Source organism: Acinonyx jubatus, chromosome E1, assembly GCF_027475565.1.
Source record: "Acinonyx jubatus isolate Ajub_Pintada_27869175 chromosome E1, VMU_Ajub_asm_v1.0, whole genome shotgun sequence".
In the NCBI taxonomy this organism is placed as follows: Eukaryota; Metazoa; Chordata; class Mammalia; order Carnivora; family Felidae; genus Acinonyx; species Acinonyx jubatus.
The window spans coordinates 58,998,221-59,008,792 of NC_069397.1; the positions used below are offsets into that span (position 1 = coordinate 58,998,221).

Genomic DNA, 10,572 nt, shown 5'->3' on the forward strand with positions numbered 1-10,572 from the left:
CCTCCGGTCTGAGCACCACAGAGAACTTATTTATTCCCAGATGAGGTCAATAAATAATTCTTCCTACTCCTGTCTGACACCAGCCTCGTGAAGGGCTGTGAATGAAGCTCCGTGTTGCTTCCCGAGGAGGAAGGAGCTGCCAGGCCGGGGCCTGTCTGGGTGCGGGTGTGGGCAAGCCGGCTCAGCCTCCACTCCTCGCTCGGAGCTGGATCTCCATCCTGAGGAAGGCCTTGAGGTTCTCGTCAGCCACGTGTTCCTCCAGGGCGGCCAGGGCCCGCTCCCCGCCATCCTGGTAGTGCTGCAGCAGCGCGTCCGCATACTCCACCCACACGCACTTGGGGCAGCCACTCATGCAGCAATTTGTGGGGGGTTCCAGCCCGGGGGGCAGGGGAAATGGGGGTTCCAAGGGGCCCCCGCCAGGCAAGGAGGACTTGTGCTGCCTGGTGCCCTCTGCACTGGACTGAGAGCCCACCTCCACGTGGTCCTTCCCGAACTCTCCGTGGCCTTCCCGGGCTTGGACCCAGGCACAGTGCTGGTAAAGAGTGCTGCTGCCTCCAGGAAGCCTTCGGCACCAGCCCGAGCTGGAGAGTCGCCATGGCCCCTAAGGAGACAGAGGCTGGTAAGGCCTTGCCTGCCCCCAGCTCCAGGGGAATTTCGGCCCCTGTCACTGGCAGGGGGCCCCAGGTGCTTCTCCACTCCCTCATTTCCCATGAGACCTTACACAAGTTACTTCACCTCTAGACTCCGTTTTCCCTCTGCAAAGTGGACGTAAGGGCTGCTATAACACACAACTCATGAGAAATGCTGGCTTCGGGTACAGGCACTGGGTGCGCCCTCCAGCAGATGGTGGTGTGGGGGGTACCTTGGCACCTCCAGCTAAGAACGCTCTGCTCCTTTGGCAGAATGGGGGCGGGGCGGGAGCCTGTTGAGCTCCGGCCACACAGCTGCTTCTCCCTCTCCAACCAGCGCAGCCGCGTCCCTGTCCTACCAGCCTGATTGAGGACACCGCCCCTTCATCCCTGTTTTCCCCCAGGTCATCCCCCAAAGGCTCCGAGGGCAGCCCTCCCGCTTCCTATCCGTTCTCCGGTCCCAGCCCCGGCCCCAGGGTCCCCTCCCCTCTTCACTGTGTCTGGGGCCCTCAGCACTGACAGACGCGGCCCTGACTCTATCCATTTCCCTAACTCTTGCGAGGCGCATCAGCTCCTTGTTCACCGCAGCTTCCCCAAAGGGCTCGCACACAGAGGGCGCGCAAGGGACACTGCTGAGCGGGTGGGTCCAGCGCAGGGCGGTCCTTCCCGTGGAGCCAGGGCAGGCAGCCACGGTCCCCTGCAGGCGGGGAAGGCAGGACGTCTCCAGTCCCTGCCGGCCCCGGCCTCCCGAACGCGCCCAGCCCCGGCCCCCGACCCGCTGGTACTTGCCGGACGCCGGGCAGCGGCGGCCACCGCCCGGCCTTCCCGGGCCAAGCTCCGGAGCAGCATCACATACGGCCCGACCCACGCACACGCGCGCCTCACCCCGCCCACCGAGGCGTGAGGGGCGGCCATTCTGGCCAATCCTGGCCCGCCAGGAAGCGGCACCGCCCCAATGGGCGCGGGGCTGAGCGCAGGAAGCGGAAGTGGCGGTCGTGGGGCGGGACTGTGCGGAAGGGCGGAAGTGGCTTCTTCCTGGAGCGCCCGGCGTGCAGATGGCGGGAGTCGGGCGTAGAGGGGCTACTACGGTGGGGACGGCGGGGCCTGGGGGCCCGGGGCGGCCGCAGGGGAGAAAGCAGCAGCTGCCGGGGAAGCGGCGCTCGGCGCCGTGGCCCGGACCGCGCAGGTGGGTCTCTACCCGGCCCCCGCTGTGTCCGTGCCATGGGCGCGACGGGGGACCGGCCAGGTGAGGGAAGGCGTGAGGGTCTCCAGCGTGGAGGCACTAGCCACCTTCCGGGGTGCCGTGTTTGCCATCCTAGTGGAGGTCAGGGACGAGTCCTCCTGGGGCTGTGGGAGCGGCCCTCCACCCCAGCGTCCTGCGAGAACGCAGCGCAGGGACAGTCTGCGGTGAGGATGCCTCCTTGCCTGGCACGCACCCCAGCAGCCAGGTGGCCTGCGAAATTCCCGTCCCAGGCCCGGCTTCAGTTTTCTCTGATTCTGCTTATGCCGAGCTTAAGTCTCGTCTCACCCTCCTGTTCTCCCTCCCAGCAAAGAAAAAAAGAAAGTAAATTGCAAGCCCCAAAACCAGGACGAACAGGAAATCCCTTTCCGGCTCCGAGAGATTATGAGGAGCCGCCAGGAGATGAAAAATCCCATCAGTAACAAAAAGAGAAAGAAAGAAGGTAACGTGCAGGCCCATGCTGGGTGGTAATAAAGCTTTGTGTGTTTGAATCCACTCGCCCTGTTTCAGGCAGAAGAAATCTGCCAGGACCTAGTGGTTTGAGGGTGCAGGAACATGTGGGGCACTAACCAAGGGCTGGTGTCACCAGGGCCAAAGAGGTGGCTGGCAGCAGGTGGTAGTGTGGTTTCAGATGAGGCTCCAGAACAACCCCAAGGGGCCTCCTGTGAGGATTGTGGATTCCCCTCCCAGAAGTAGCGGAGATCCATCAGAAGAGAGATCACTGTGTAACAACTGAGGGGGTGGACACGAAAGGCCAGTGAAGCTCTTGCAAGTGAGAAATGGCAGTTTCTCGGATGGGAGTGCGGAAAGGATGGTGCAGCGAAGTGGATGTTTTCCGGAGGTTAAGGAGAGAATTGATCGGACCCCCCTGAGAAACTTACCTTTCCAACCCTCACCCAAGGCCAGGCTGGGCGCCCACCTGTCAGCCTCTGCCAGAAACAACACTCAGGGCGTTTGAGGGGGATGGAGTCCAGCATGTTCTGTGTATGCAAATGTTTTCCCAAATGTGAGATTGATTTTACAGCAGTGCTGTTCTAGAATTTCTCTGTAAACCTCCTGCTTTTCATTGGGGTTACGTGACTGCCAAAGAGAACGTGAGAGAGGCACGGAAGGGGAGAATTGGAGGAGGCGCACTGGCCCAGTGGCAGATGGCACACTTTGAACTGTGCCTTCCTGAGCTGGCCCTCGTTTTCGGTTATTTAAGAGATATACGCTCACGTACACAGTAAATCAAGCAGTTCTGCGAGGTATGAGGTACGGCATAGCCTGGCTCCCTGTCTCTGAATCCTGCTGTTACCTTTTGAGACAAAGCACCGTTCATCTTCTCAGATGCCTTCCCGAGAGAGAGGGTCTGCCTATTTTCACGTGTTAATGGCGGTAAAGCTATGCCTTCATCCCGTGCTTTGCTTACTGTTCTCAATTTGTGTGATAAAGTCTTCGCACGAACATAGGGTGCTCCCTCAAGCAGCCATGTTTTGATAGACATTTAGGTTATTTCCTGTTCTGTTTTTCAGCCGAGCCGTGGTGGACATCTTTGACATGGAGCGGTGGGCCATGGGGATCCCATCCGCAAGGGTGCCCGAGCTGGGCATCGTGAATCCTCTTTAGCTACTGTGGTTGGGCTGCTCCCACTGGGTCTGGTCTTCCTTCCCCGTGGCCTTGGGCAGAGGCACCAGCACGTGCAGCCAGCCTGGCACCGTCTCCCTCCTGCTCCTCACCCCACGCCCGCTTTGTCCTCAGCCCAGATGGCCTTCAGAAAGACATTGGAGAAGGAAGCAAAAGGAGTGGAGTCGGACATTGCTGTCCCCAAATTCAAGCAGAGGAAGTGGGAGTCTGACGGGGCCTACATCCAGCGTATGGAGCAGGAGGCCCAGCATGTGCTTTTTCTCAGCAAGAACCAGGTGGCCCGGCAGCCTGAGGTGCAGGTGGCTCCCAAGAAGGAGAAATCAGAGCGGAAGAAAGCGTGAGTGGGGGCGGGGTAGGGGCTGGGGTCCCACGACTGTCTCTTGCAGTGTCAGAATGGGGAGCACAGAAAGAAGTGAAAAGCTGGTCAGTCGGTGAGTGTTCTCTCTACACCCGAGCCTCTTAACCTTGGGGTGCAGGGAGCCTCTAAACCCACGGAACTCTGAAGGCCTAGCTCTGTCTTTGCCTTTCTCTGGAAAAGCATCCAGGGGGCCCAAGAGCCAGATGAGGTCAAGGGCCAGCTGTCCTCCTGGCCAGTTGCAGTAGGGAGGTGGAGAAAAGACAAGGCCCCATGCTCTCTCGGGAGGGCTTGCTGAACACCAGGGGACCATGCCGCCTCTGCCGGAGATCAGTACTACATGTGGGGTTCCCACGCAGCCCCGGGGTTCCCCTGCCTTTGGCTGGGAGATGCCACGTCATCTCTGAGCGCCTTCAGCTGTGCCATATGCACAAGTTCTGTGACCCCTCTCAGCTCCCGTGTCCTGTCCGCAAAGTAGGGACACCAGCATCTCCAGGGGGGTTCAGGCGGCATCTGGGGCCAGGGGGAGCCCGCTGCCAGGTGCTGCTCCCCTGCCTCCCAGCCCTGGAGTCTGGGAAGGAAGCCATGTGCCACCTCCCTGGGCTTGGGGGCCGGAGCTGGGAGGTGGTTTTGACAAACAAGGGCTTTTCGAGATGTTTCTGCCATAGCTGCGGCTTTTGAGTTGCGTCAGCCCGGGCTTCATCAGCAGTTCCCTCAGCACCTGTGAGTTGGGGATGGTCTGCAGCCTCGTGGGGCTTCCCCATCTGAGCACTCTTTGTGCTTGTAGTCGGGTCAGGTGACCAGAAGCCCATCACAGGAAACCTGTCCCACGTACCCGCAGCGATGCCCCGGACACAGGGCCGCTTTGTGAGACCCTTTAGACACAGTCGCACAGCTGACACTCGGGGCCGGTCATTCTCTGGGGTGGGGGCCGTTCTGTGTTGGTGTAGGGTGTGGGAGCACCATCCCCGGCCTCCACCTGAGGTGCCAGGAGCGCTCCCACCCGCTGTGACAACCCAGAACATCTCTGGATGTTGTCATACGTACCCCGGGGCACCGTCGCCCCCACTGAGAACCACTGACTTGGAACTCTGGGCGCCTGCCGTTCGGAGCCCTCTCTGGCGCACAGCTGTGGGGACACGGTGGCAGCTCACTGGGGTCCACTCTAGAGCACCCTCCCGGGCAGGGTGATCTCCACCTTCGGAATCCAGAGAAATGAGAGTATAGGAATCTGAACAGCATCGTGCTTTCTTCCCCAGGTTCCAGAAACGGCGACTGGATAGAGTCCGGCAGAGAAGGGAGGAAAAGGCAGCAGAAAGGCTGGAGCAGGAGCTGCTCCAAGGTGGCTCTTCCTGAAGCGACTGCGTTGGCCTCGGGCCCCGCTGTCTTCCCGGGGTCAGCAGAGGGGGGTCAGTGGATGGGGCCGCGGCTGTGTGGGAGAGGCCTCACTTGTGCTCCTCTGCCCCTGCAGACACGGTGAAGTTTGGCGAGGTTGCCCTGCAGCCCCCAGAGCTGACCGCCCAGCCCAGGATGAGCAGGGGCGGGGGCCAGGTGAGCAGGGGCGGGGGGTGGCCCTGTGTGTCCCCCAGCGCTGCCGGGTCCACGGCCTGCAGACGGAATGCTGCATTCTCACCGGGCGTCCAGCTGTCGGACCAACGTGGGCCCTTCCTCATCTCCCTCCTTCCCGAACCTGTGCCTCAACTTCTATCTCTGTTCTTTAGCCTGGGAAGAAATCGCTGATGCTGAGGATGCTTCTGAGCCCTGGTGGTGTGTCCCAGCCTCTGACCGCGTCGCTGGCCCGACAGCGGATCGTTGGAGAGGAGAGAGAGCGGGCTGTGCAGGCCTACCGGGCACTAAAGACACGGCAGCAGCAGGCGGCTCAGTCCCCACGGCCACCCCGTTCACCCCACCCCGCTTCCAGGAAGAAGGCAGAGACCTGTCTGTGACGGTGCGACCAGGTCCTCCACACCTGGGTCGGGGAGGACACATAGACGGCCTGTACACAAGGGTCCTTTCCCTGGAGCACACTGGGACTCCCAGGCCCCCCTGTACCAGCTCTCGAGTGTAGAACAGGGCTCCAGGTCTCTGCTCTCTCATTTTTTCCTCCCCGAAGAGGGCTCTTCTGTGACTGACCGTCTGCTGGGCCATCTCCCACAGGGCATTGTCCATCCCAAGTTCCCAGAGACAGACCAGCACCTGTTTGGGACACAGCCAGTCGGGCATCACGCACGGCTTTGTGCTGAACACACAGGTCCAGCCTGAGACAACCCACGGTCACTTCGGGGAGGGCCAGTCCCGTAACCCTGTCCTTAAATGCCGACTAACTGTAGACACTGCAGACTTGGCCAGCCAAGCTGATAACTGGGACTCCGTTGGGTTCAACAGCACAGCACAGGTGGAAACACAGCCTAGGTGGGGGTGGGCTCAGCGCCTCGGCCACCTGGACCCTCTCCTGGTGCCTTGTCCCTGATGCCACACCCCCATGTGGAGTGGGTTTGAGGAGGTCTGTTCCTGGCGTCCCCAAGGACTCGGGAGAGAAGAGCAGGTGTGAAGCAGCTTGACGGCAAGGACAGGACCCTGGCCCCACGACTTTCTTGTAGTTAAAAAGGCTGCGTGAGAATTCCTGCCGAAGGAGGGAGCCCCAGATGTTCTGAGGGTGCTCAGCTGTAGGACTGGGGGGGCGGGGGTTGAGCATTAAGGGGAGGCGTCCTGCTCACATCCCTGTGAAGGCACCTGGCTCCTCCCTCGGGCTCACCAGCTCAGGTGCCTCTGGCTGGCAGAGCTGGGCTGGGACAGCTCAGGAAGTGCTGTCTCCACCTTGGCCAGGGTGGCCCTGCACGACATGGGGGGTGTGTTTCTGTGGGATCCTTTTTTGCCCTTCCCTAAGTTTGTATCCCTTACAACATTTATTTTCAAATCAAGAAATTTTACGTTGAAGCTGTATTTGAGATCAGAGCTATTACCTTCTCAGAAACGTGTTTCTGTGTGGCAGGGCCCGTCCCCTGCATGGGGTGGCAGGAGTCCCCCCCAGAGCGCAGCGGGTAGGCAGGGGCAGGACCAGGGGTGAACACAGTCCCTGAGAAATGCCCATGTCCCTGGGCTCCTCGCCAAGCACGGCACAAAAGCAGGAAGGTAGAGATGGGTTGTGGTGGGAGGAAATTTGCCTTTCAAAACTGAGTTCACGTGTCAGCTTTGCTCAGGCCTGTCAGTCACCCCCAAACTCACCAACTCAGCCCATGGCTTTGCCATGAGAGATTACCAGGCCCAAATCTTAAGAGATGGACCCTGAGCTGGGGGTCGCCCCTAGAGACGGAACAAAGTGCATGTCCCCTGAGTGCACGGAGCTCTCTGAAGGTGGGAGGTGTGAGGAAAGCCCATTCACCCTGGATGCCAGGTTGTCCGTGACATCCATCAGGACTCACCCACGGGATGGAGACCACCGCGTCTACAGCCGCACAGTGGGACCCCTGGAGCAGTGGTGCCCTTCCCAGAGAGGAGGGGGTTTGTCACTTCCACGGGGTGGGGGTCGGGGAGAGACTCGAGCCCAAATTACCCCGCAGTCTATGCAAGAGCCTTTTTGAGGCATCACTTGCAACCCCTGAGGGAACACCCCAGCAGAGTGGCCAACAGGAAACCGTGTGCGGGAGGAGGCCCTGGGCCTGGTGCCCTGCACGCAGGAAGCAAGACAACAGATGCCTGGCATTCTTTCGTGGTCCAGCCAGCCCCTGCTGCCAGCTGAGATGGAGAAACCCGTTTGTCGGAAACTCAACCACGCCCAGGAGTAGAGGCTTCTTGGCCAACTGCAGTGGGCTGGATGGCGGCCCTAAAGAGGTCTCCCTGCGACCGGGAACATGCAAGTGTCCCCTTACTTCAGAAAAGGGCCTTTGCACACGTAATCGTGGACCTCAAGAGATCATCCTGGATTTAGGGTGGCTTCTAAATCCAGTAACGGGTGTCCCCATAGGGAGCAGCAGCCGTGGGAAGACAGGCAGGGACCCTAGTTCTGTGTGTGACAAGCCAGGTCACGGCAAGAAGTACAGCAGCCGCTAGAAGCCAGGAGAGAGGCAAGGAACGCGCTCTCCCCTCAGAGCCTCCAGCCCTGATGACATCAATTTCAGCTTGGCCTCCAGAACTGTCAGCACCAATTTTTGTTTTAAGCCGCCAGGTTTGGGCTAATTTGTTACGGAGGCTCTAGGACACGAATACACCAGTAGGTATCCCCCCTCCCCGCCCCCCCACGTGAGCCCCCTCAGCTGAGCACAGCACCCCCTGTGCTCTAGCAGGGCCGCTCCCACTCGCACCGGCCCGCGGGAGCCCCGTGCCCTCCTCGGGGTGAGGTACGTTTGCTGAACGAATGAAGACACTACTCTTGTCCTGACTCCAGGCTCAGTTCTTCCTAAGATGACGGCCTCACACGACGGAGGCCACATTGTCAGCATGTGGGAAACTCCACAGGTACAACTTGGTGCCACAGTCCCCAGAGCAAGTCTGGTCCCAGGCGGTGCAAACGCCGTCAGGAAAGTAGAGCTCCTTTCCCAATGGGCGGGAAGCACATCCCAGGACGGCAGCAGGACACGCAGCCGCCTGCAAGCCTGTCCTCCTCTCCCGGCCCCGGGGACGATCTTTTCGTCCAGAGGCCAGTTACCCATCACCGCCACTCAGGACAGGAGCCCGTCTCCTAGGCTCACGTCGGGTCGTCCTGTCCCTGCTGAGAACAGATCGCCAGAGGCCAAGCGGTGCGGGTCTCTGCCTCCTCCCCAGAGCCGGCCGGTCATGGTTCTCCCCCTGGCAGTCGCCTGTCAGTTCTGTGGGTGTCCTGGAGCCAGCGCAGCACCTCCGATAAGCCAGTGCCCTTCTGGGCGCTGATTTCGGCCGTGGTGATGTTCTGCTTGGCACAGGCAATGATGTCTGGGAGCCTGATCAATGACTTCATCTCGTCTACGGTCATGTAACAGGGCAGATCGCTAGGGCAAAAGAAGCACCCCGTCACGGCGGGCTGCCACAAGTGCCTCCCAAACCCCACGGTACCCCCCCACCCCCCCAAGCCACGGTCCCGGCTCCACTCCAAGGGAGCTCCTCCCAGGACTCGCGGCCGTGCTCTCCTCCAGGAAGACAGACCGTACATCTTATTGAAGAGAATCAAGACGGATGCTTCTGCGAGTTGTTCTGCGGAAAGGAGGCCCAGGAGTTGCACACAGGACGCGGACAGCTGAGTGGGGTTAGCGGCGTCCATCATGAACTGGGGAGGAAGAAAACAGATGGGACCACCCCGTGACGGAGACAGTCCTTCCCAAATCCCCTCCCTGGGGCAGCAAGACCTGGCTCAGGAAGAGCAAAAGGACTTTTAAACAAAGCATTTGGGGGGACAGCAGAAGTTAGGGGAAATGACTTTCATGAGAGCGACCTGATGTCATTGGCTTTCACCTACGTGGAAGTCCCTCTACTCACGTGGTCACCAGTTCTCCCAGGAAGGGTCCTGGAATCTGGGGCACAGGCCTTGCCAGGATGGGACAAGCCCAAGAGATGTGGGATTCAAACACAAACATAAAAACACACCCAGAGGATCAAGGCAGAGAGCAAGCGCCAGTTACTGGCAGAGAATAAACGCTCCCCTCAGCAAACCTTGCGTGAGCTTTTATGCCCGTTCTGAAGCAGAAGCATTTAGGGATCAAGCTATTCGGAAAAGGAAGCAACTCGAAGTTCGGTCATGTTTCCTTGCCTTCGCGTAATTGCTCAGGAACCCAAACTTCAGCCTATGCAGAGTGAGGTCCAGCACCAGACAACGCTTAAGTGCAAAGGATTACGACTTACCAGGAGAGAGTGGCAATTTCCAAAGTAGCTGGACCAGATGGGGCCCATACACCCCCCCAGCTCCCGGATGGTAATCTTTCTCTGGACGACGATGTCAGTAAGGTTGGTGCCCACCTGTGGAAAAACTCGAGATGCACAAAGGACACAAGCACTTTCCCATTGGGAACTCCTGGCTAGCAGCTCTCTACACTGTGATCCAAACCCCAAAACGCCCCTTGTCAAGGGCATAACCCCTAAAACACAGTCCTACGTAAGGAAGACTAAATTGGGTTCCAACGCCCTAACCCTCAGAGCTGACTGTGGCCGCAGCACCCACACCCATCGGGGGATTCGCCCTCCGAGGCGACCAGAAAAAGCAGTCTCAAGAGTGGTGAGGGGTGGGCGGCTCTGGGCCCCCGTCCCGCACCCACCTCCCCTGCAGCTGTGTCCCAGGAGGCAGTCTCCTTCCCAAGACACCCCTCACCTCCTGAGGGTTGGGTTTAACACAGGGACCGGCCGGACTCCAGCATCCGCTTAGAACAGCCCCAAAGCACTTTGCAAACCGCGAAGGGTACCCCCTTCTCGTAGCCCCGCGAGAGGACGGGTGCCTACCGTGGGGCGCGTCGGGGGAGCATCGCCCAGGTCGCCCTTCCCATCCCCGGAGCTCAGCTGTGCGAGCGGTCAAGGATCCCCAGAGCGAGGCAGGGAAGGCAGGCGACAGCCGGACCCCGCCCGGGGAAACCCCCCCGTCCCGGCGCCCCCAGCCCCGCCCCCGGGAGCACCCCGCCCCCCACCCCCGGGCCCTCGCCCGACGCGGAAGGATAGTCTGCAGCCTTTTCACCAACAGCGTTTTCCCGACACCCGAGGCTCCCAGGAGAAGACACATCGCGTCCCCGGACTCCACCCGGCATCCGTAGCCCGCGCAAGTCCCG

At 60.3% G+C, this 10,572-nt stretch overlaps 3 protein-coding genes across 5 annotated transcripts; 1 reads left to right on the plus strand and 2 right to left on the minus strand.

Moving 5' to 3' along the window:
* Positions 1-7: 7 nt before the first annotated feature.
* Positions 8-1,504, minus strand: OXLD1 (oxidoreductase like domain containing 1). The gene is made up of 3 exons (XM_053211854.1): positions 1,213-1,504; positions 863-893; positions 8-601 (listed from the first exon to the last, which is right to left on the minus strand). The coding sequence occupies exons 1-3, from the start codon at positions 1,476-1,478 to the stop codon at positions 182-184; spliced, it is 717 nt and encodes a 238-aa protein (XP_053067829.1). The 5' UTR covers positions 1,479-1,504; the 3' UTR covers positions 8-181.
* A 141-nt stretch (positions 1,505-1,645) lies between these two features.
* Positions 1,646-6,702, plus strand: CCDC137 (coiled-coil domain containing 137). The gene is made up of 6 exons (XM_027052537.2): positions 1,646-1,815; positions 2,178-2,311; positions 3,610-3,832; positions 5,110-5,192; positions 5,322-5,401; positions 5,572-6,702. Exons 1-6 carry the CDS (start codon positions 1,685-1,687, stop codon positions 5,794-5,796), a joined length of 876 nt encoding a protein of 291 aa, XP_026908338.1. The 5' UTR covers positions 1,646-1,684; the 3' UTR covers positions 5,797-6,702.
* A 1,523-nt stretch (positions 6,703-8,225) lies between these two features.
* ARL16 (ADP ribosylation factor like GTPase 16) lies at positions 8,226-10,568 on the minus strand. Of its 3 annotated transcripts, none has more exons than XM_015085675.3 (5): positions 10,466-10,568; positions 10,125-10,311; positions 9,662-9,775; positions 8,974-9,089; positions 8,226-8,814 (listed from the first exon to the last, which is right to left on the minus strand). In XM_015085675.3, the coding sequence occupies exons 1-5, from the start codon at positions 10,549-10,551 to the stop codon at positions 8,622-8,624; spliced, it is 696 nt and encodes a 231-aa protein (XP_014941161.2). In that variant the 5' UTR covers positions 10,552-10,568; the 3' UTR covers positions 8,226-8,621. The 3 variants fall into 3 exon arrangements, with proteins under 3 accessions (XP_014941161.2, XP_026908342.1, XP_053068746.1); XM_027052541.2 differs by having other exon boundaries at positions 10,253-10,311; positions 10,466-10,541; XM_053212771.1 differs by lacking the exon at positions 10,125-10,311 and having other exon boundaries at positions 10,486-10,504.
* Between the last annotated feature and the right edge of the window lie 4 nt (positions 10,569-10,572).